At 41.2% G+C, this 26,570-nt stretch overlaps 1 protein-coding gene across 4 annotated transcripts in view; it reads right to left on the reverse strand.

Annotated features, from left to right (window-relative positions):
- Positions 1-26,570, reverse strand: part of rxraa (retinoid X receptor, alpha a) — a 184,021-nt gene that overhangs the window by 36,925 nt on the left and 120,526 nt on the right. For all 4 annotated transcript variants that reach the window (XM_079582616.1, XM_079582615.1, XM_079582614.1 and 1 more), the window contains exon 4: positions 1,676-1,826. In XM_079582616.1, the coding sequence (XP_079438742.1) occupies positions 1,676-1,826 (151 nt within the window). The remainder of the gene's footprint in view (positions 1-1,675; positions 1,827-26,570) is intronic.

Genomic DNA, 26,570 nt, shown 5'->3' on the forward strand with positions numbered 1-26,570 from the left:
CCCATAGTTTATGATTCATTTACAAAACGTAAAAAAAAAATAAGGCCTTCGATCCCCACATTTCAAAGAAAGGAAAAATCTAGATTAGTTCAAGTTTGTCATATTGGGCATAATAATTGCAATTTGAGTTGCTGGCATTTGAACTAGATTATTTGACTTGTTCTGAGATGTTTCTGACTCATTGGCAGTTTTACGTCCTTATTTATGGTGAGATTACCTCAGAACCAGTGAGAAATGTCCTCAATCTAGCAAAATAAACTCGGTACAATCAGGGCAAAAGTCTAAATGTGGGAAAACCACTCAAAACAAGATTGATATTCTTAATTCAAGTCATTTAAACCCATTTTAAACACTTTTTGTAGTGTGGGTGGGGCCTTTCTGTGTGGAGTTTGCATGTGTCTGCATATAGGTTTCCTCCAGTTTCCTCTCCCGCTAAAACCATGTACAATAGGCCAGGATGAATGAGAATGTGAGCTCGGAGAGACATTCAGCAAATGGATGGCCTCAAACACTGAGGTTGAAAGTTGTACTAGTGCTTGTAAACAAAAAACTTTAAATCGCTTCACAGATTTTGCTATCGTTGCTAACTTAAAGGGGCTAGATGCAAGTTAGTCATTTTAGGCTCACTGCTGCCACCTCAGGTCATACGTGTAACTGCAGCTTCTATATTAAGCTCGTGCATGACGGCACTTCAGACCCGAATTAACAGCTTTTTGAGTGACAGTGCAGGATTTTAGAGGCAGTTGTGGTGAACAGGAGCTCATTCTACACATTAGGACATTGTTGAAACATGTAGAGGGAAGAAAATAACATGTTTAAACTCTGTATAGTCCCTTTAAGGTTTAAAAATGACAACTTCAAATCTATATCATAAAATGTGTGATTGCATTTCTTGATGATAAGCTCTGTTTAAGAGTTTGTGCTGAACTTGTGCTTGTAAACGCCTGATTTGAAAGCGCACCAGACGGCTTGAGCCCTGTCTGCTGTCGGCCTCAGCTCTTTGGTTGCACAAAGTGGGCATTTTTCCTCACGTTTCGCCTCCTGGCCTGATGCGTTTACCCTGGATTTGCGCAGAAATCCTTTGACTGTTGTCCTTCCAGTAAAACGTCCCGCTGCGTGGAGCCGCGTGTGTGTAGCGGTGCCAAATGCGGCTGAGCCTCGCCTCGTTCCACTGCATCTTTGGAGGTCTCTTATTTTGAAGGGCTCGCTGTGTGGTTGAGAGCCCGTCCCGCGTTTGATCCAATGCTGCTCAGTCTATAACTAGAAGTGATTTACATGCCCAAATAAAAGGATTGAGTATGTCAAATTGACCTCTTGAGATTGATATCTTTACAGCGGCGATAGTGGTTATGCAAAAAAAGACAGACTTGAGTGAAGACAGGCATAATTTGTAATGTGAATGTTATGGATGGATGACCAGAACCCCTCTAACTCAAGAGTCATTTTGTATTGGAAGCAGGGTTGTCACAATCCGACATTAGGTATCAGATTTCACTGAACCTGGCCTACTGTACATGTTTTAGTGAGCATCCAGAGGAAACCTGCAGGATGTTCTATCTTCTATGCATGCTCCAGATGAGTTGTCACAAATTGTTCTCAAACCTTCAGAGGAGAAGCTGAGCAAAAAAGACGACATCGCCTTGAGAGTGACTGACGCTTGTGTGAGAGTACCTACCTGAGGAGCGGTCTCCGCAGATGGCACAGATGTGTTTGGTGAGGGACAGGGCGGTGCAGGAGTTCTGGCTGGGTACCTTCATCACCCCATTCAGTCCCAGGGGGGGCTTGATGTCCTCCGAACTGCTCACCGAGTTCATGGGCGAATTCAACTGGAACATCAGCACACGGGAAAGAGCAGAGGAACATGTCACAACTCCAGTATAAACAGTATAGTACACACTAGGTAAGTGTACTTCTGGCAGTAGTTCATTCACACGCTACTTTTTGTTTCGAATCGAGCAATGCTATTTCGCAGTAATTCACAGTACTTTTAAATTAAACACAGACAGACAATCTTATAAATCTAATAGCATCATAAAGCATTTTCACCAAGCCTTTTGTAACATTTGTGTCACTACTTTTCTCAATAAATTTGACTCTTACTTGAGTAACATGTATTTGCTACTTTTCCTTCCTCTACAATCATCTCCCAGACTTTCCAAAACAAAATTGTCTAATGTCAAAAAGTGAAAATTCCTAAACACCTCATCCCTAACGCAAACAAAGTTACAGAAACCCATGAATAGTGCAACATTATTCAGATGGCCATCATTCTATTTTCCTTTGTAGTGTTAAGTTGAGATGGGGCAGGCAGAATGGGCAATAATCAAACTTGTATTGGATTTACAAGACTGTGGTTACTGCCCCCATCTCAAAGTGGAGCGTAAACACATTCATGCAAACCCATATGAGAAAAGGGAAGCAGACATAACTGCATCTGACACAACTAACACCGACGCATTATGAGATTCGTTTAGCTTTTTAGGGGAAAAAAGTATATAAATCTCAAGTTGTAGAGCTGACAGGCTGTCCATGGACGTCCAATTCAGTATGTACAACAATACATATCATTCAGAATTTCAGACGTTTTTTCACAAATTATAAACTGAACAAGCCTGACCTTGCATGTCAATGTGAGACAGTTACACTCAATGATGACGTGATAATAACTCCAGCTATGGCCATGGCTGTCTCCCAGAAAGGAAATGACTATATTTGGATTACGACGTCATCTCGGTCGTGTTTCGTGCCACAAGCGGATACCAAACATGTCAACATTGTCAACGTCAATTTATCATTAGCAGACAAAGCGATCGAAAATAAGCATCGCAAAGGGTGAGTGATGTCTTTTTTTAAACTGGCATTAAATCTAAATTGATAAGGGAAAAAACTAGCTTAAAGGGGCTAGATGCAAGTTTGCCATTTTATACTCACTACTGCCACCTCAGGTCATACGTGTAACTGCACCTTCTATATTAAGCTCGTGCATGACGGCACTTCAGACCCGAATTAACACCTTTCTGAGTGACAGTGCAGGATTTTAGAGGCAGTTGTGGTGAACATGTCTGAGCTAGGGATGGGCGGATCGATACCAAAGTATCGATATATCGATACCAAACGGCTACTTTTTAAGTATCAATATTGGGCAAAAAGTATCGATACTAATTTGCATATGTAAAAAGAAGGCGGGGCAGCAATTGTCAACCCAAAAGGATGATTTATTTCTTTGTTCTGAGCCAAAACAGTCCTCAACAGCAAAGGATTGAACTGAGCCAGGTTCATTCTGGTTTAGGTTCTGTTTGTCATTTAAGTTTTAATCTAAAATGTTGTTTATGTATTTAATTTCACATTAAAGTAATATAATTTTAATTGACCAGTTAATTGTATAAAATAACCAGTTTTAGAAATGTATATTGATTGAAATACATATGAAATGACCAGTATCGGTATCGGTATCGACAAAAATGACCCCAAAAGTATCGGTATCATATCGATTCTGAGTCTGAGCTCATTCTACACATTAGGACATTGTTGGAACATGTGGGGGGAGGAAAATACATCATTTTAACATTTTTAAACTCTGTATATTCTCTTTAACATCTCAACATTGACCACTGCGTGAAAAAAAGTCACGCCTTTAAACACAGAGGGAGTCATTTATCAAGGCAGATGCTAAATAGCGGGTGCAAGCTGAAAAATAAAATCTGCTATTTTGTTGACATGTTGCACTTAATTCACCATTTGATGTTGCCTGTATTACAGTATCAAGGCCCCAAATCTGATATAAGACCGTGCTGTGTGAGTAAAAATACAGTACAGGTACCTCGATAAAACATGTGTAAGGCATGCACTGTACTCTTGCCAATACAGTGCATCAAACACAGCCCGACATCGCATCTCATTCCTCTCCGTGTAAGTCTCTGCTAGTCGAAAAGAACTTGGACAGCACCTGGCTGGGCGCCAAAAATATGACATTGTACTGCTGCTACATCAAAATGCTATTCCGCTTTTCCAAATTTCCATATCCCACAGCTGGTCAACACTTGCAGCAGCAGCAGCAGTGTTTCTATGTAGGTTCTTTTGGGGGAAAACTCTCCTCCCTTCTCCTTTCATATCTAAATCTAGCACAGCGGGACCCTGGTCTGCTCCACCCCGGCGTCTCTTTTATTCATGCCCTCGCTCCTAAAATGTTTCGCCAGCAAAAAAAGAAAGAGGAGTCCTGATTTAAAATTTCACCGAGCAGCAGAATAAAAAGCTGGCATTTAATTTAGATGCGCTTTTCCGCCATCCCCCCAAAAAAAAAAGCTTTGATAAAACTTGTTTCACGCTGACCTCCCACAGCCTTTCGCTAAATGCATGGGGTAAAGGGAGGGTAATTATTCTAACTAGCTACATGCTGCTTTTTGCCAGAGAAGATAAACGTTTCAGGGCAGAGTATAAATTAGCCCAATTTTCTAAATGTACGGGGCGGGAGAGAACAGCAGCGGAGGAAGCATTAGCCAGCATCGGCGCTATGGAAACATTGGGGAGCTTAAAGGGAAATAATGGACATCACATCACAGAGCCGCAGTTCTGAAAGCGTCATTATGCCGTATACGCTGGTGAGGAAAGGTTTATATAATATGCTCTGATTTTGTTTTCCTTTTTGAATTTTCTTTATTTCAAGAATCAACGCCAACTTTTACAATTGGATTCTTTTGAATGGAAAAAAAGTCATGTAGAACTGAATTTGTGGACTTGGCAAAATACAAGAATTTCTTAAAAAAAATAATGGATGTTAACATGTGTAAAAGGAAAAACAATATACGATGAAAAAGTCCAAAAAGTCTCTTTAGAGGCCCTTTGACATTTAGCAACACGTTAGATGTATCTAACTATCTATCTGTGTATGTGGAGGTGGGGCTTCAGAAGCTTTATGGCATTTATCAGTCACCTTGAGTGAAGTGTTATCAGTCACCTTGAGTCTCTCTCTCTAAAACCAAAAAATCAGGTTAGAAATCTAGGAGTAATCATGGACTCAGACCTGAAGTTAAACAGCCACATCAAAGCAATAACATCAGCAGCTTTTTACCATCTGAAAAACAGAGGAATAGTGTCAAAACCAGACCTCGAGAGACTTATCCATGCATTTGTCTCCAGCAGGTAAGACTACTGTAACGGCTGCTCACTGGCCTCTCTAAACGAGCTATCAGAGCTACAGTACATCCGAAACGCTGCTGCTCGAGTCCTGACAAGAACCAGGAAATACGACCATATTAGTCCAGTGCTCCGGTCTCTGCACTGGCTTCCTGTCACTCAGAGAATAGACTTTAAAACAGCTCTGCTTGTCTACAAGTCTTTTCATGGTTTAGCACCAAAGTACATCTCTGACATGTTACAGCCGTATGAACCATCTCGGGCCCTGAGAACTTCAGGGAGGGGCCTCCTGGTGGTTCCCAGAGTCAATAATAAACACGGTGAGGCTGCGTTTCAGTTTCATGCAGCTAAAATCTGGAACTGTCTTCATGAGGATGTGAGACAGGCCTCAACTCTGACAATGTTCAAATCCAGGCTGAAAACAGTTCTTTTTACCGATGCATTTGACTGAAAGTATTTTATCTGCACTCTCGCCTTTAACTGTAATTGATTAATTTTATGTTGATGCTTTTATTGATTCTATTTGTTTTCTTGTATTTATGCAACTGTGAAGCACTTTGAATTGCCTTGTGTATGAATTGTGCTCTACAAATAAACTTGCCTTGCCTTGCCTTGCCTTGCATTTTCATTGTTGATGCTTTGATACCCACTGTCAACAATGCACTGTGTTGTTCTGACTGGTGATGTATTAGTAGCTATTACAGTATTATTCAGCCTCATTGAGGACAAAACATAAGTCAATCTGCTTCACGACCTAAGCTACCACCATTATACAGTGGGGGAGGGGGGGGGTTTTGCCCCACTGTAGGAAGCACTATTTTAGTCCTATAATTCAACATTCTAAATCAGTCTTGTTCAATGATAAATATGGTTACCTCACAGTGACCAATAGACAGCCTTTCTGAGCGATCATCAGGCCTTCAACTGTCTCATGCTCAATGTACATTCAGGGCCTGATCTGGCATTTGTAAACGGGGGGGGTGATGTTATGCACAGCTGTGGGCTCTCCCCAAGCTTTTTCTCCAATGGACCGTACTAGACTGGAATATTTTTACTATTGCAGAGGGGGGGCGCCTGCAGTTGTTTTCACGTTCTTTAATACTGGCGTTAGAGCCTGACCATTGATATAGTCGGGAGATGGACGGTGTTTAACTAACAGTGGGGAGAAATAGTTTTTAGTTTGTCCCCTCCTTGTTAAGATGCACGAGGCTGTGCACGATGTTAATGTAGTGAAGAGAAGAGCGAAGAGGAAGTAGCAAAGTGCCTGTTGTAGTCACAGTGTTTACTGACACTTAGGCGACCGGCGAAAGCACTGGTTGCTTGTACGCAAGATTCAAACTTTGTCGTGAGCAGCGGAAGATCAGAATCCGTGTATGGTTTAATTCCTTGAATTTTTCATTTCAAAACAAAAGTCAAAATCATTGGTTTGTTTTATTTATTTGAAAACAAAAATATGAATTCCAAGAAAAAAACATATTTGTCTTATTTCTTGATTTAGGAATTATGAGGCAACGACTTCCGGTCTCTGTATGAATTAGTAACGGCGTGGATTAAGTTGGTAGCCGTGAGCACGAGGACACAAAACCCTGGTCTACCTCATAAAGACCGAGCTGCACCGTAAGGACTTCAACACCTTCATGAGAAGCTGGTGTCCTTTACCTGGAGCAGTTCTTGGGGACTTGCTGCACGAAGCTTCCAGTGTCCAGTTGTGTGTAAAAAGCTTTGTGCTCATGGCGCCGCCCAGTGTGAAAACCTTTGCCTTTTACAAACTTTCAGTCATGAAGTCATTGTAGGCACATGCCATGGAGGAACATTAGGCCCAGAATTGACACATTTCTGAGCCACCGAACTCAGCGGCACGCATAAATGTGCTCCATTCGACGGACTGCATATAGCTCATGCAATCCGAGAGATCTCAACACGAAACAAAATGTTGTTATTCTCGCATTCTCATCTTTCCCCTCTGGTTTGGCGTGAATGGGCCCTGGGGAGCCTGTACCCTTGGTACCCGCTCACTTTATGGGGCTTTATGTCAGTGATGGATGTGTGTAAGGCTTCAAAGCAGGCTAAATGTAGTCTAATAGAATAATAGCTACTGGAACAGCATTGTAATAGTCTGGTTAAATGAATAACATGTAAGTTTAAAGCTGGCTCTTGGGTGTTGTTTGTGATCTCAGACAGACTGTGTAAATACATGTCCGTGCAGTACATGAACTGTAATAAAGTGCGTTGGCTGCTTAGTCTGGTGGGCGACGATTGCGGCTCCACAAACGATTAGCTTAATAATATACAGTATGTGACTTTTCCACCTGGAATCTCTCATTTGAGCAGTGAGGAATTTAATATTTTATGCAGTGAAGCTAATTCGATTCAGTGAAACAGTGTTTTTAGCTGCTAATAATGCAGTTGACCGGAAGTCGCTAGCACATAACCCCTAAACCAAGAATGAAGAAAAATGCCAGTTTTAAAGGTTTCTGTTTTTTTTTTCCCTAATTTTGTTTTTCAAGAAAAAAAAAAGAAAAGAAAAAAAAACACAATAAAACAAACCAATGATTTTCAAATTTTATTTTGAAAACTAAAGAACACACGGATTGATCGGGCCCCACTGTCATGAAAAGTAATTTGCTCCCTGTCATTTATCATAAGAAAATGAAGCAAGTTGATTATTAATTAATTAGTATTTATTTTATTAATATGCAATTTTACTTCTGTATAATACATTATGAGAGCACCTGGAGTCCATCCATAGTGTCAAGGAAAATGTAAATGGTTACCACCACTGACGTAGTGTAATACTACAACACTATACTGATGCCATGAGTGTAGATACAACAGGAACAGGAGCTCAGCTGTGTTTAGTGTGACCTGACCGTGGACATTAGGTGATGTGGTGTGTAGTCTAATCTGACTCTAATTAAACAGGCTTATACGTCTAAGACAAACATAAAACAATCATGAGGCCATTTTCCTCGAATGCAGGTCACTGATTGATGTCTATTTTTATAGTTTACAATTTTCTCTTATAACTGCTAATAATTCAAATAAAACATGTAATAATGTATTTGAAATCATTCAGAATTGTTGAAGGAAATAACTAGACCAGTAAGAAAATCACTGATTTAACTTTTAAACACCTCACTGAATTGATCTCAGGAGTGGGGGATGTTCAGGGTCATTGAGAATATTTTCTGTTTGGTAAAGGGATGCTGGTCCCTAAACTGCTTAAGAACTCCTGATTAGATCATTGAGTGTGTTTACATGCACTTTCCTGTCATTATCAGGAGTTTTTATAATAGGTTTTGTCTTTGATCGTCTAATCGCAGTTCTCTATCATTTCGAGACTATCTACATCCACATCAAGTGACAGGTTAACATTTTAGAGAAATACATACAAATTGAACGCTGTTGGTGACATTGCTGTATTATCATATTCTGTACTATGTCAAATCTCTTGGGTTTCAAAGCAGAGTGACCTACATTAAAGGCTATGGTGTCTTCAGCAGGAAGCATAATATACGGGAATAAAAGTTGTAAGACCTTTTGTTGCTTTTGTTGGACGTTATTTACAGTTTCCAGTAGCACTTTTTTCTCACATTGCTTTACTTCGAAGCAAGATATGCAAATGAATGAATCATTAATGACACTAATAGACAATAAAAACAAAAAGGAAATGCATGTCAAAATGAATGTTAAGGGGAAGATCTGCCACGTTTCTTTTCAGCCGGCAGCAACGTCTATAGAAATGCATTGGGCAAAAATGAGGCAAGTAGAACTGAAATTCTATTAAAATGTTGACATTCACATTTCAAGACTTTCTTCATTTGTCCCAAGGGAAATTTGTCTTGGACTCACATTTGGAACTGTACGTTGGAAAAGAGAACAGAAACTGGATCGAAGATCTTAAAAAGAGAATGTGTCCAGAACTTCAAGCCAAAATTTGAGCAGTGGCCGACTAAAGTTTAGCTGCGCCTGAGGGAAACATCTCCAGATCTTGAACAAGCTTTAGTCAGGAGCACTGGCCAGCCAAACTATACACTTTTCCGATTCTTTACAAAGACCTCTGGGACCAGGGATATGACACGTATTTTGCAAACAAGGACGTTAGTGGTTTAAGGACGGCATAGGCCAGTAGAGTGGATACAAATGTGTGGGAGGGAGGGAATTCAACACAAATGCATATGCTTGGAATGGGACGACAATGCTTTAGATTTAGGAAAACAACACGAAGAAAATGAAGCATCAACATTTGTGAATGAAAATCTTTTCCTGGTGGTAAATTAGGTCTTCCTGTCGTGACAACTGGTGTGTGATTGGATCAAAGACTTTCTCGATTTGATGGACTGTTAGCAAAGTTCCAGACGGTCCTGCTTTTGAACAGATGCAAAAAGCAGGAGTGGTTCGAAATAGCCAACCTGGGACCTTCTTGCAGTCCTCCAGTCACTCCTCAGCCACCATTAAATGCATGTTCTCCTCTATTTGTATTGCCATCCTCACCTCAAAACTACCGGCATCAGTGGTCGCCAGCCCACAGCCACCATAACACGCTGCATCACTCCTTCCACAGGATTCTCCCTCACATGCGCACACACCCGCCTCACGCGCGCACTCCTACTCCCTGTGCACTCTCTTACCTCCCTTTAAACGCTCAAGCCTTTTTTCTTCTCCCCTGCAGCTCTACGCTAACAGAGCTGTCTTCTTTCAGCCGCTGCGGTCTCAATCAAGCGCACAAGTCTGCCTCTTTGACAGAACAAACCTGCTCCTGCTCACCACACTATTTTCAGAGCGCCGCGCAACTCTATCTGTACCAACATGGCTCCCCACGGCGGCGGTGGGGTGGGGGGGGCTTGAAGTGTAGAGGCAGGGGGTCGCCTCTGCGCGCCGGATGAGGGCGAGAAGCTCAAAGAAAGTGACATTTGGGATAGTGAGATCTTACGTGAAAGCCTGTATGAAGAGCAGAAGATTCCACATTTAGAGTTCTTTAAAAACACCCGCTGTGATGTGTGACTATAGGATTTTCAAGAAACAAAAAGGACAACAGGAATGGACGGGGGACACAAGGTTACAGAGGCAAAATCAAATAGATCAAAATGGCAATCTCTACTATGGTCAGTTTGAATCATTGACATGGTGTTTTGAAATCATCAGGTCGTTGCTCTGGGTTCTTCACTCGTGGGTCGGGTTTCAAAATCGTCCAAAATGGCTTTTAGATTTTGAACACTTGCTGTGTGCAAACAAGGCATCCGGATTACAGCATTGCTAGAAATAGGGACCCGTCTAAAAACACATACAGCTGACCTATCGCCAAGGTATGCCAGCTGGACTAAGCCTTACTGCCTTGGGAAACCCCTCCACTATCATTATGTCATGTGGGTGCCTTGTTGCAGGCTTAAAGCTCAATAAATAGCTGCAGTGAAAGGCATCGAGGCGGACGAATGTTGACAGTCGATTCCTTAGCTGTGAAACGAATCAGATGATGTTGTGACACTAGAACCACAAAAGAGCCTTGCCCAGGTTACCACACTGTGACGCCATCAATACATAAAACACCAACAGAGGACACATGGACTGAGGCAAACACATCGGAACAAGGCTAAAACAGTAGCTTCCAGATACAGTATATACAAGACAATCTTTGTAGAACAGGTCATTTGAGAGCTCCAAGGATAAGGAAAAGGTGTATGCATTTGGAGAATGACTTAATGACATCGTCTGGTGGGGCTGAGCACTTTGAGCACACGATATGATGAGAAAAACATTTTTGTAGTGCATATTTGTTAACGTGAATCCTCCATACTGTATGTACATGTGCATATGCCAGAGTTGGCCACATTGGTTGATTTTCATTTGTGGTCCTAGTGCAGGTACAGGCCATACAAGAAACACATTTAAAACTAATCCAACAATATAAGCCACAGCAATGTTTAGCCATTTGTCTAATAAAACTGCATGTCCAGAAAGCCATAGTTTTACTGGTCTGATGAAAGCGCAATTGTAACTTTGCCCTGGAAACTGCCAAGCTACCAAAAGCAACACATTGTCTTTAACCATCATGCCAGCTGCTTCAAATGGAGTACTGCAAAATCATAGAATAGTATCATATAATGTTAGCCTTTAGCTGATAACCACGGGTGCTACTTGGCCTCTGTTTAAAAGTTTTAGGTGGATTTGGGCTAATGGACGCTGGTAGAGACAATCGACCCCGAAACAGCAGTTCAGTCTGAACGCATCTCGGGCTAACTGGGCTAAATGTTTGCTAATATCAAAGGTCAAGCAGAAAATTGGCCTTTGTTAGTCATCAATCCCCTGCCCCCTGCTGTAAACATAATGACTGAAACCCTTCAATAACCAAAAGTTTGATCAGTGGTGACAGTGGTGATAGGAGTTATCCGTTGTACTCGATACCTTGAGCGGCTGACTCTTTTTCCACTGACTGTGCTGTTGTTTTACTTGATCCACTGGCAGCAAATGTGTGAAGGTTTTTACTGCGTCTGCTGTTAAATTATTCTGTATCTGCCTGAAGGTCGATTTCCAATTGTTACTTTCTTGACTTGAGACCTGAATATGGGTTTTAGATCAATAATGGCACCTCAGTGTTTCTCTTGAATCACTGTTATTGTGCATCCTGCATCATCAACAGGCAGGTCCTTTTTGAATGACTAGGTAAGATACATAAAGACAGCTTTGTCCAAAATTAGAAAAATCATATAGGCGAGACATTGCAGGTGAATAGGGAAAAAATGTAAATTTACAGATATCAATTTGAAACTTTTGCTGTAGATTACTGGCATAAATGTGAGAAAAAAAGACATTGCAATGTCTTTTCATATAAGAATAAGGTGTTTTATGCCTAAAAATGCCCCAAATTTCCCATCTTTTCGGCGACAAAATCTGAATAATGGATAGAGCATTCAACATTCAAATTTATGGTTTCATTTTATTGATAAATGAGTTGCCAAGACTTTTTCAAAGAGGATTTTGGATTTCTTGTTTAGTTTTAAAATAAGCTGTTTTTTAGTGGAAAAAATTGTAAAAATGTAATTTTTGCCTTATTTTTTGATTCAAAACTCAATAAATGGGGCTAGGGATTAGATATTAAAAAATCCCTCTGAAAAAAATCTTCCAAGTGTTGTTCAGTCCAAGGCTGGAAAATGTGAAGTCTTTAGGTCCGACTGACGTGGACATAGTGTCGCCACAATGACAGAAAAATGTGTTTTGAGAAAAAGGCCCTTGAAATTGCTTTCTCCCATATAAGTCTATGGATAAACATTGAATCAGCGCAATATTTAAACATGTTATTGTGAAGATTAGGTATATTTTTGGTTTCCGGCTGAAAGCTTGTATGTTCAGAGACCAATTTGGCCCAAAACCTGAAAACTAAAAAAAAATGTGTTTTGCCTGCAGTGTCTCCCCTTAATCACTTTGCCAGATTTGCATGATAGTCAAAAGCTTAAAAACGTTGATTGGTGATCATTTGGGTCCTTTATCTCATCCATGATCTACGTTGCTTAAGATACCCCACAACAAGCGAGCTGGTGATTTCGTGTGCTTACGTAACATGTGGGGTGGGGGGGTTGGAGTCTAGCATTAGCCCGCGGGGGTCAAATTCTCCGCACCGCTGATAGAAGTGATTAGGAGGCCCTCAGTTCTGCCCTGCCTGGTTCTGTTTGGGGCGCGCTGGTAATCAAACGGGATGCCTTGATGGATAAATGGATCATCTTCATGGACATGGTGATGGAATATTAGAATGAGGCCAAAATGAGGAGGGCCTGTTGGCCACGCTCGAGAAAACATGAAATGCAAAATGTGTGTTGTTGAGTTGAAATGCAGATGAACACCCCTCTGAGTTAGGGCAAGTTGGTGCAGTCCAATCCAGTGGAGACAAGTGGCGTGCGAGTAGAGAGGGAAAAGGCTGGTGAATAATATACATTTCTATGGACATCACTTGGTGCTGATTGTGGAGTTGTGTCGGGCTCAGACTGTGTGAAAAGAGAAAGTGTTCGAAAATTGTCAAAGTGTTATTTGATCGAGCTACCTCTGTCACTTGAGAACAGCGCACTATAACTGAGCTATAATTCGGTAGGAAAATGGCCCTACTAAATTCCGAGGTCCCAGCACGCCCCTGTCCCCTCATCAAGACAAGACACTGCAAGTGAACCATGGCATCACTTTTAAACCTTTGCTGTAATAGATTGCTGATATATGAAAAAAACATGCATTGTAAGTTCATATAAGGGATTTTTTGCATAACAAATTGCTCATATTTTCAGTGACAAATCCTAAATAATGGATAGAGCCAGGTTTACATTTAAGCTCAATTCGCTAGGAGCTAAAGTGGAAATATTGTTCCAAGAGTCTAAAGTAAACCTCATGTTGAGTAAGTGGACCCTAAAGTTTTGTCACGTCTGGACTTACGCCTGTATACAGCAATGACCTTTTGTTACAACATGAACACTAATTGTTTAAAAAGTAGAAGCTTAAAAGGAAATCTTCACAAATCTATCCGGATTGTGGTAACTATTAAAGGGGCTAGATGCAAGTTAGCCATTTTATACTCACTACTGCCACCTCAGGTCATACATGGAGCTTCAGCGTCTATATCAAGCTGGTGCATAACAGCACTTCGGGCCCGAATTAACACCTTTTTGAGTGACAGTGCAGGATTTGAGCAGGGGCGAATCCGAGTATACAAGGGCTGGGGCATTACAGGGGAACCACTGACAGAAAAACTGCCAGAAACTAAGAAAAATAAAATATTGTTTGATATTGAATTTCTCCATTGTGAGATCAATAAAGGATTATCTTATATTATCTTATATTTCACCCCGGGCCTCCTTCCTTACTGCTGTCCCAGTAATTTTGTACATAGACTGGAGCATTTAAAATATATATAGTTTGAATTTTTTGGTGATTAAATATTAATCAAACTTTAAATCCAAATCCATGAGATTTTAAAAAGTTTGATTTTAGCCTAAATGTTCAAAATCGCTGTGTCTTGAGAAAGCACTTGTTATTTTCAAGATTAAACACATTTTGAAAAGTAGACACACTGGCGTTTTTGACTTGAGGTGACTTGCCCGCTAAAGCAAGACTTGACTTGACTTGACAAAAGCTATGACTTGACTTGACTTGACAAAAGCTATGACTTGACTTGACTTGACTTGAGCGCATGACCGATTGACTTGGACTTGCTTGGGACTTGGACCTTCACGACTTGGACTTGACTCGAGACTTGCATTTAGTGACTTACTCCCACCTCTGCCGTATAGTCCCTTTAAGTGGTACTGCATTTGAAAACATGAGTGTAAACATTTGTAATATGAAAAAAAATACACTGGGATCAAACATTAATATATTGCCCAGCCCTCACCTGCATGCTTTGCTCATTGTAGGGCTCTCTGGTGTTATAAATGGAGCAGAAGTGAATAAAACAATAGTAGATCGCTGCATTGGGTGGCTATCATTGGATTTGAGACGACTTATTAAGGGGAGACACTACAGGCAAAACTCATTTTTTTAAGTTTTCAAATTTTTGGCCAAATTGGTCTCTGAACATATAAACTTTCACCTGGAAACAAAAAATATGCCTAATCTTCACAATAACATGTTTAAATATTGCGCTGATTCAATGGTCCCCCATAGACTTATATGGGAGAACACAATTTCAAGGCCCTTTTTCTCAAAACACATTTTCTGTCATTGTGGCGACGCTATGTCCACGTCAGTCGGACCTAAAGACTTCACATTTTCCAGCCTTGGACTGAACAATATTTGGAAGATTTTTTCAAAGGGATTTTTTATTATTTAATCCCTAGCCCCATTTATTGAGTTTTGAATGTCAAAAAATAAGGCGAAAATTACATTTTTACACATTTTTACACTAAAAAACTGCTTATTTTAAAATTAAACAAGATATCCTAAATCCCCTCTGAGAAAGTCTTGGCAACTCATTTATCAATAAAATTGAACCATAAATTTGAATGTAGCTCTAACCATTATTCAGATTTCGTCGCCGGAAAGATGGGAAATTTGGGGCATTTTTAGGCATAAAACACCTTGTTGTTATATGAAAAGATAAAATGACAGAAAACTTGCAATTTATTTTTTTCTCACATTCATGCCAGTGATCTACAGCAACAGTTTCACATTGATATCTGTAAATTATTTTTTTCCCCTATTCACCTGCAGTGTCTCGCCTTAAAGCGAATAATTGTTGGTTTGTGATGAAATGTCATTCCCTCAACTGGTCTCGATAAATGCCTCACTAATCCACCTTAACTTTGCACTGAATTTCACGCATTTCTGTTTGCCTTTCGGGAAATAATCATGATCTATGTTAACCATAACGCGGACAAAAAAAAAAGTTTTTGAATCTCTTTGACACCGTTCTGTCTAGTTTATTCGGCTTTAGATTGACCGAAAGCATTTAGCTCACACTGCTCATGACGTTAAACATTTGATTAACAATTTATTCATGTTTAAAGCAAAATAAAACACAGAATTTGGAGCCTGATGTGTCCGGCACAGCTACGTCACACTTTAAAACACAATCCACACAATTTGTTCAGATCTGCAGACGTCGATTCTAATCATTAACTCACTCAGATTGAAGCTGTAGTACCGACAAAATGGAACATCCATCTGCGCAACAGCTTTGAGGCATCATTTCCCAAGAAAAACTGAATTTATCGTACACAATCTGCTATTCACAGGCAAAAACGCAGTCTAATACCACTATTGTTTTCCACCGCCACATCCACAACGCTCTGAAATGACCCGGATGTTCGAAGAGCGCAATTGGCTCTATTTCAATTCAGCTCATGTTCCCACAATGAGAGAATGGGAACATTTGAAATCTGCATATAATCATCATAGGACCGCGGTGCTAAGCCTCACACTCACTATTCCTGGCGGCGGACATGCTGTACCGCTGTTGTTGCCGCGGTATAATGGAAATCCACAAGCACAAATTCAGGATGGGGGTGAGTTTGAAGATAACTTTGTTTAAAAAAGGTGCCCTTGAAACGAAGTGTTCCACGGGAGGATTGTGCAGAAGAGGAGCGGCACGTTTGAAGTGTCTTTATGAACTAAGCCAGTCTTAAGCATAAGGTCTCTGTTGTCTTGCGGGTTTTTTTTTCTTTTTTTTTTTCTTCCCTGCTCCTTTTAAAGTTCTTTTCTCCTCCTCTCACTCTCGGGACCCCCTCCACCACAAAGCATGAATACTAATAGTTTATAGGAGAGGCTATTATTTCCAAGAAGGTAATCTGAAACTTGAGCGGGGAAAGCTACTTAAGCTGTTTAGGGGCTGCCTTTGAAAGTCAGGTTACTGGGTAAATTTGGTGGAGAACTGGCCAAGTTTATGTTGCACAGTCACCGTTTTATGCTTGTGATGGCAGTGGCAAAATAGTCAATGTCTCATTCATAAAACTTTATCACTTATTCATTTTATTCTAGACATGTACATGGAGTAGTAGTAGTTCATGTAATTCCTTTAAAAATTAAACAAACATTTCCAATTATTCATGTACAACACGACCGAAAGGGTTTAGGCTGAAGTGAAAACTTACTACGCCTAACCCAGTTTACAGACTTCCACGAGAAAATAAACATTTATAATAAACAATATCAAGTGTCAAACAGAAGAGAAATAAGCATGCATTTGGAATTGGTAACATACATTTCAATATTCCAATATATGTATATATACATTTTGTTTTGTAATAATTTATTTTAAACTAAATCATGTCATCATTTAAATTCACATTCATCCGTTATGGATCTATTCAAGTCTTTTCACTTTCTTTTCTTACTTTATTCATCCTAAGCTTATATATTTTTGAATTTTAGTAGATTTACACAACTTTTTGAACGTTTTGCTTCGGACTGTTTTAACTGATCTTCCAAGTCGTTCCACATATTAACCCCTCTTACAGAAATACATGGACTTTTTAAATTCTTTCTAGCTTTTATGAAAGTGCCAGTTCCTCAGAGGTTATACTGACTTTTCCTCTGTTCAAAAAGCTCCTGCATGAGAGGAGGGAGAAGATTATTATGTGCTTTGTACACTATGACTCATGTATGAAGATCAACAAGATCATGGAATATCAATAGATTTAGCTCTACAAAAATAGCTGCTTTATATTAATATGTTCTTTAGTGATCATTCTTATTGCCTTTTTTTGTTTAGGAAAATAGGATTTGTATATCATCATTATATGTTAATTTAAACATTTAAAATATTCTATAAGTAAGTACGTTCAGTTCAGTTTGTTGACCCCCCTCCCCCAGCCTGCCCCCTCTCTCTTGTCCATAACTCTAGGACTGACAGCAGACGGCAGATCGCTGTTGCGGAGGCCTGAGGAGGTGTGGACAGGGGAGGTCACCTCCTGATAACCCCGTCACCTTTCCCCTCTGACCCCGCAAACGCACTCACTTCCTTCTACAAACACACTTGTCCCCCACACACTTTCCTAAAAAGCCCCCCTGATATATGTATGATACGCACATGGGTAAGAGAACTAGCTGTTATAGCAATATCTGTGTATTCTCTCCATTATGGAACAAGCGGACTCTCAAGAAAATGCTTTGCTGCCAGTTGCTTCACATGTAACCTCTGTGTGTGGGGCTTATCAGGACTATGGCCCTGTTGTGGGATAGGGTTTCGGTCCGTGGGGCGTTAATGGAGCTGTTCTTCTGTGACCTCTGTAAACGTCCACAGTCAGCCTATGGAACCAACACGGCCGCTGCATGAAGTACACCTGTTTTCACACATACAAAAGCGCTAATCAACCAATGCGGGCCCCGGCACGCACGTCAGACATTAAGACTATTTGTGGGTAAACTGTTAGGTACACCCAGGACGAAATGGTCACAATATGTTCTTGGATAAGTAAAGCATTTGCAGCAGAAAACGGCAACTGGCCATCGGATGGGAAAAAAAAGTTGCGCCGGCGCCAACCTTGGGCACGCTGGGATCTTGTTGAATCTAAAGCCAAGTCTGAATACGGGCCCGAGCAGATCGAAAAAAGTCGGATAAAAAAACGTGGTCTACATCAAATAAACCAGCTCTTGAAATGCAAATGACACACATACATGCAATGTGCCATTTGTTCTTAAGCCACAACTGGATATCCAACTATCGTAGCCAAAATGAAATACACTATACGAGGCATTTTGGGTTTTGGAAGCGCGTTTGCTGTCGGTGTTCAGACAGACGGTATAGAACATGCATTGCTATAGGCAGGCAGGTCAGGCCCTTTCTTACATGTATATATTCAACACAAAAGATATATATATATACAGTGCCTCTCGAAAGTATTCATACACCTTGAACTTTTGCACATTTTGTCATGTTTACAACTCTAAACATAAAGATTTTATTTTGATTTTTTTACTGAACGTTCACACACAAGTAACAGACAACTGTGAAGTGAAAGCGAAATGATACATGATTCTGTTATTTTTAAAAAAATAGAAAAGTGAAAAGTGGGGCGTGCATAGGTATTCATACAGCACGCATGAATACTTTGTGGAACCCCCTTTTGCTGTAATAACAGCACAAGTCTTTTGGGGTTTGACTCTACAAGATTTGCACATGTAGAGACCGACATTTTAGCCCATTCATCTTTACAAAACAACTCAAGCTCTGTCACATTAGAAGGAGAGTGTTTGTGAACAGCAGTTTTCACATTATTCCACAGATTTTCAATAGGATTTAGGTCAGGACTTTGACTGAGCCATTCTAACACATTAATATGTTTTTATTAAACCATTCCATTGAAGATTTAGCTTTGTGCTCCGGGTCATTGTCCTGCTGGAAGGTGAATCTCCGCCCCAGCCTCAGTTCTCTTGCTGACTCCAGCAGGTTTTCCTCCAAAATGTCTCTGTATTTGGCTCCATCCATCATCACAACTATTCTTACAATCTCCCCAGTCCCCGCTGAGGAAAAGCAGCCCCACAGCATGATGCTCCCCCCCCGTATATTTGACATTGGGGATGGTGCACTCAGGACGATGAGCAGTGTTAGGTTTGCTCCATACATAACGTTTTGCATTTGGGCCAAAAAGTTCAATTTTTGTCTCATCTGACCAAAGCTCCTTCTTCCACATGGAGCTGTGTCCTCCATATGACTTCTAGCAAACTTCAAACGGGATTTCTTATGGCCTCCTTTCAATAATGGCTTTCTTCTTCCACTCGTCCATGAAGGCCAGATTTGTGTAGATACGACTTGTCCCATGTACAGATTCCCCCAGCTCAGCGGCAGGACTTCACAGCTCCTCCAGAGTTATCTTGGGGCACTTGGTTGCATTTCTTACCAGTGTCCTCCTTGTTCAGTTTGTTAGTTTACGTGAACAGCCGTGTCTTGGTAAGTTTGCAGTGGTGCTATACTCTTTGCATTTCTGAATGATGGATTGAACAGTTGCTCCGGGAGATGTTTAAATCTTGGGAAATCTTTGTATAACTTAATGCTGCTTTAAACTTCTCCACAGCTTTATCCCTGACCTCTCTGGTGCTCCTTGGCCTCCATAATGCTGTTTAGTGACCAATACACTCCGACCACAGCTCTGAGGGCCTAAAAGAACAGCTGAAATTATACTGAGAGTAGATTACACACAGGTGACCTCTATTTAACCATTAGGCCAAGGTGTGAACATTCTGGAGTCATTAGGAATATTATAAAGGCAATTTAATGCACTCAGAAAATGCTGTATGAATACTTATGCACGCCCCACTTTTCACTTTTCTATTTTTGGAAAAATAACAGAACCATGTATCATTTTGCTTTCACTTCACAGTTGTCGGTTACTTGTGTGTGAACGTTCAGTAAAAAAAATCAAAATAAAATCTTTATGTTTAGAGTTGTAAACATGACAAAATGTGCAAAAGCTCAAGGTGTATGAATACTTACGAGAGGCACTGTATATCATTGTGTATCTCTGAAGCCTGCAGTAAACAAGACTTCTTGTCCTTCATGTTTTATAATGCTCTCTGTGCCCCGGTGTGAGCGTGTATCATGTAGGAGCCTTGCGAAGAAATACAAGGTAGAGCGAAACAAAGAGTAGCGCTGCATTTGATTTTAATTACAAATTGAGAGTGTTTCTGCATAATTCTGCAGACTATTAGAATTGCAGAAGAGTGGCCTCCGAGTATCTGATTTATTATTACCCCTACATTCTCCCATCCTCCCCCTCTTTCCTTTAAATCCCCAAACCCTAGTTAAAAATTATTAATGAGGCCTACCGACTCGATAAAAAAAAACGTTCATGAAAACTTCCTAAGCAGCCTTAACTCCCTCAAAGCACGTCTTATGCTGAAATGATTTCCTCCTGTCAATGCTAATAGAGCTCCTCCTTACTCTCCCGGCGGAAGGAGTTTTAGCATAGGCAGACGTTGCAGTCGACAGCTCAGAGCCAGGCAGCCCTCGCCACATGCCGCGCAGGAACAGATAAAATGAACTTGTTGGCATTTGGTGGTGCCGTCTTCCCTTTTTTTTTAAATAAAGTTTTAAAGTCCATGTCAAAAAATGTTTGTGTTTGCAAAGCCCTGCAGCCGCCTCGCCTCGTCTTCCTTCCTCCGTCCCACAAGTGTGAAGAGTTCGTCAGATCGCGCTGCAGCCTGAAGGACAAACTCGGGGCTCTAAAATAATTGTTACCCCAAAGGTATTCTAACCAGCGCACAGCAGCCCACTTTAGAAGGCTGATCTTTGAAACCCTAAACTAATGTTGTTCCTTGCACCTGCGACTTCTAGAAACTGTGCGACGTGTCACTGCGGGGCCCGGCAAAATGTGGTGTGCCTATTTGTGTTGGAGACGCGTTTGGTAACCGGGAAAATATTCGCTGACTGAGATGAAGGCGACGTGAGATCAGAACCTTTTGTCGGAGATTAAGTTATAGCACAAGCAAAAACAGGACAGACTCCGGGCTCACAATAACAGAGGCGTAGCTTGCCGTTAGACAAGGCAGGCAGCCACTTGGGGCCCCCAGTTGTACAAGGGCCCCTGCGAGCCATTCTTAGCTTACCACTATCACGCACTTTATATGGTATACTACTGTAAATAATGTTGGTGCTGCAATGACATCATCTGACCACTAGTACTGTCTATTTTTACCCCTCATACAGAGTCACCTGAAAATGTATAATCAGTAGTGGACAGGGACGTGCACAGATAGAGCCCAAGTGCCTTTATAAGTGCCCTTCTCAAGACCTGTTTTTTTCTCCCCAATATTAATTATTATTTCTTTTATTGTTGTTAGATATTTGCCCTACTGAGCCAACATGTGCTGAAAATACAGTTTTAATGTTCAGCAACTTCATATCGCGGTTCATTCCTCCTCTGCCTCTCGAGCGGAGGCGGCGCTGACGCTCCTGATCAATAAGGGCAGCTGTGCTGTTCCCGCGTCCCCCCCGTTTGAGGCGATGGTACAGCTACAGCTACATCACTGTGAGACGCGGGAGTAAAGTAAACTGAGTAAATTCGATAACTTTATGACCGAGCCAGCGCGACATGACTGGATTATTAAGGGGAAAGGAAACGAAAGGAAACGAAAGGAAACGAAAGGGCCGTCAGGGCGAGGACGTCAGCGCCGCCACGCGTGTCGAGACCGTCCGGACAAAGTCAGCGGTAACAAGTCAGTAACTTTAGCGGTTCTGTTTTGTCACGCTATAAAATGTTCTGAAAATGAGCTGTAGGGCCCGGGCTGAGCGTAGACCAGGGCCAGAGCAGTGTGAGCTGGAGGAGAGAGAAGGGTGAGGAGGAGAGAGAACTGTGAGGAGGTGCCTGGGTTCTGGGCACTGTTGTCTGTGGGAGGAGCACAGGAACATGAACAGCCCAGGATTATTGTTATTTAAGGTATTTTTGACACGGACAAAGCAATGATATTGACAAGCCAGATGTTTTAAGGGTCGGCTATAGTACCTTTTAGAGTGCTGCAACCCGTCCGACGTCCGACGGGACCCGTCGGAACCCGACGGGCTCGGTCGGACTCGGACAAATATTTAGAGCTTATTTTCGGGCTCGGGTCGGACTCGGACACATCAGCACGATAATAAAAAATTAAAATTAAATGGGTCTGTTTCATTTCATGCATTGCAAGCGTTCATTTGTCATTAAACTAAATAAATAAATAAACAGAAGATGCGGCATTTAAACCCGCTTATGCACTGCGCAGTGCGCACGCAGTAATGCTTTTAAGAAGTTGTGAACTGCTGTGACAACGAAACACGTGTAGTGACCGCACAGGTAAAACTGTTGCTCCGCGTAGCCTACGTGCGTGCGTGCGTGCGGCCGCGCGTGCTCCGCTCATCTGTGTTGACGTTCCGAATGCCTTTTGATGGATAAAATCTGACTTTTTCCACACAAACAGTATCGTATCCTACTGTGTCATTAGGCTTATGGAAATATTGTGATTTTAAATGTGTCGGGCTCGGTCGGACTCGGACACAAATATCTTAATGCTTGTCGGGCTCGGTTCGGATTTGATCACTGCTCTGTCGGACGAGGGCCGGGCTCGGACAGAAAAAAACGGCCCGATCCGCACTCTAGTACCTTTGCATCATTTATTTGTATTTGTGCTAGACTTAAGTGCAGAGCCTTGTGATAGTCTTACATCGTCCTCTAAAGAACATCTAGTTTATTATTAGGTCCACATAATTGGACACTTTATATTGCTGTCTTAATCAATGGTCTGTTAGTGTCACTAGTTACAGAAAAATCACCTTTTTTTTTCCGGCGGTTGTGCCGTTTTGTCTTGGATGAGCACCTGTCCCTCAAAATGCACGCCACTGGTAGTGGACATACTTTTTACTCATAACTCAGTTTATTGTAACACCCATAAAGACCCAGAGAACGTCAGCCTTCTATTCTGAGAGAAACTTATGCTAAATGCATTATGGGAGTTGTCATGTGACCAGCTCTAGCTCCTCCTCCCCTCTCCCGGTAGACATGCATGCGTATATGTGCTATTTTCCGGATGTAACTGGCTTCTGGTTTCCACGGAAAGGATTTCACATGTTTTTGGAACTTCCATTCTCACTCTGCACCTCTGAGTGTTTTCACATTTCATTATCCACATCTACCGTGGTTTTTGTGGAGATTTATTCATGTTTTTTTTTAGCCACGGTCACGAGCGGAGCCTCCTTAACGGAACGCACATTGAGGTTTCTTTGCAACTTTAAAAATGTCCCAGCAAATTGTAAGCTAAAAGATTGATGCCATGAGTGCTATGAGATGTTAGCTTACATTCGGCATCATCCTGTTTTGAATGACTTTAAAGATTTTTCACTCTGATTCTCAGTAGCTGCTGAATCAGGCGTATTTGTGGAATGACCCAGTATTGATCGCACTAAAGCACTGATTTATGATGGAATAATAGTGGTCATAGTTTTTAGTCTAATGTTACTATAGCAGGGTCCTCGGTGAACTTTTGCTTGGGGCTCCGAGGGACCCTTGCTAGCAGACTGAATAAAAATAATGATTCTTAGTACTTGTATAGCGCTTGTAAGACACCAGGACGCTTTATAGGCAAACAAAACATACATGAGACCAGAAAGATCCGAAAGACTCCAAAGATCGCACTGGCTTTAGAATCTAACTGACCTCTTGAGTCGTGTGCTCTTCTAACCATTGAACCACTGTGTGTTGCCTCACGCTCATGAACGGTTCCAGGATATTGGATATGTTTCTACAAGGTTTTATGGGAATGTATTGTCTTAAAAGCAGGCTGCATGGAATTTTACTCAAAATGCAAATAAAATCAATAGTAAATATGAAAAATGTAATCAAAAGCAACGAGCACAGACAAAATGCTTTCAGTCATCAAAAGCACAGCTCAAACAGAAGCCCACTATGTCAGAGATGAGCTTTGGTGCATGACGTACACAAATAATTGTCATTTGAACACGTTTTGCAGACAACTGATAAAACTGACATCAAATAAAACAAAACAAAAAAAAGCAAACCACAATGGAAATCCCTTTTCTTTTTTACCTGCGAAACCTCAATAAATTCACCGTGTATTTCCAGAAAGGAAGACGGTCAATTCTTTTAAATGCCCTGCTGAATGACTTGTGCACGTTGGTCACACTTCCTCCTCCACACAGGAAAAGGGCAAAGGGGGGGGGCCGAGGAAAGAGGGCTCCTAATTACTACCTGGAGACAGCTGTGACTCAGAAGACCTCTGTCTGCGGGAGGGGGATGATTGACGTCGCGGGACTTAACTGTTCTCAGGGGGGCACACACACTGCTCCTTTGTCCCGCCAGCACAACGCCAAATCCTATGATGTCATGGCTATTACTGTACCGAGGTATGAGAGTTCAAAGGGGAAAAGAGGCATCCCGGTCATTTCAGAGGGGAGGTAAAAAAAAAAACACATTAGTTCCATAGTTTTACCATGCTGTCACTGTGCGCTAAAGTACTATACACTTGTCTCGAGATAGTTTTCGTTGTAATTCATGCTTTTAATATACAGACGATGTGGAAAAATCGTAAAATTGTGTCCACCGCTCCATGTCCTGATGAGCGCTGAATGACACCAGTGGAACCCGGCCAGCGACTGTCTAACGATCTGCTGCTTTACAAAGGCCGCGTGTTGTGTTTTCATTGTGCACCATGGAGTTTTCTTCCCCCCGGTCTGCTCATCCCCCCTTCTGTCACGCCGAGCCATGCTCTGAGCTGCTGCAGCACCTAACTCCGCCCCTTTCCCCCTGAGGCTCCACGGAGACGGTTGTCAATCACAGCTGAGCTCGAGGGTGATAAAACTAAAGGATAATTAAGAAGTTTTACTTTTGAGAGCAGACTTAGAATATTTAAAACAGAAATAACATCTAAGTATTAATGAGCAGAACGCTGAGCAGTTTTCTTCAGGAGACCTTTATTATTTCCAATAAAAAAAACTATTAGAATCGTAATCGTCCAAACTGAGGGAAAAAAAATCGAGATTTTATATTTTGTCCATATCGCCCAGCCCTACATTGAATTTGTCTTTAGTTACAGATGAATGAACACTCGCCGCAAAATGTATTTTTGTCCAATCAGAGTACTGTATTCTGAATATTTAGAATACTGTTATGTTGATTTGCATAATATTAATGCTCAAAAGTGGTGTATGATTAAGAAGATGTTTAGACTTACACTTGTTATAATGCCGGTCATGAACTTATTTACCAATAATTTTGAATGCAAAAAACTTTCTTCTTTCTTATTGATGTTATGAATGTGAAACTGAAATGTAGTGTAATGTATTCTTTACATTTTTTGAAAAGTAACTGTACCAGAGTACAGTTATCCAAAATATGCGTTCGAAATACATGTATTCAGTGACTTCCCAAGCATTCATGTTTTCTGGTTTAGACATGTTGTACACAAGATATCATTCAATTCGATCTATTTCAAAGTCCTTTATTGTGTCCTTATCTAGTCCTGATGTCATCTTTACGTGGAAAGTTTGAGAACCTCTGCTCCAGAGCTTTGTCCCTATATGTACCCCCTTCGTCTTCTCACTTGTATGTGTCCACTAGTGTTGTGTTTCTGTCTCCTAGCGACTCCTCGCTAAACATGAGCGAACCATGACATAATGCCTGATGCTCTTTTATAACTTAATAAAAGCATGTTGCATAGCTCGTACAAGGGTTAGGGGCATTTTTGTGGGGCCATTTTAGAGGAGGATTTGTGGTTGGTTTAGGATGCCTGTTCATAGATGATATAATTAATGTCCATAAGTGCAGAGGGGGAACATGATGAAAAAAATGCAGTTCAATAAAGAAATAAATGCAATAAAATATACATACAAATCTCTAGAAATAATCCAAGACAAGATACTGTCAGTTAAACTGAATCCACAACATAGACGTTTCCATTGTTCTAGTATCATAAACACAAGGACAACAGAGCAGGACCCAAAAGGAGGATAAAATGCTCATCTGTGCAGCACTGTTAAGACGAAACCCTATTGTCAAAATAACTCCAAAATGACTTCCGATCATTTCCAGACGCAGCGTCTCAGATCTCAACATGTTACTTATTACACCAAATTCTACCCACAAACCAAACCCCATCCACATATTTCTATCCGGCCGGTGACCCGACGCACCAGACAGCCTTGCAAACACCCCAAACCAACACACATTTTTCACGCAGTGATCAATTTGGAAATCTTTGATAATAATAATAATAATAATAACAATAATAATGCATTAGTCTTATATAGCGCTTTTAAAGACGCTCAAAGTCACTTCACAATTTGGTGCATTATTCATTCACTCCATACTCGGTGATGATAAGCGAGGCCACCAGTCTGTGCACATCAGCCCCCACCACCAACCACTCACACACTCACTACATTCACCAAACGGTCTCCCATCCAAGTCCTGCCAGGCCCTTCCCTGCTTAGCCTCCGAGGTCTGACGGGATCGGGCAGAGCAAAGGCGGCCACACTTTTAGCT

Source organism: Gobius niger (assembly GCF_951799975.1).
Source record: "Gobius niger genome assembly, chromosome: 2".
NCBI lineage: Eukaryota > Metazoa > Chordata > Actinopteri > Gobiiformes > Gobiidae > Gobius > Gobius niger.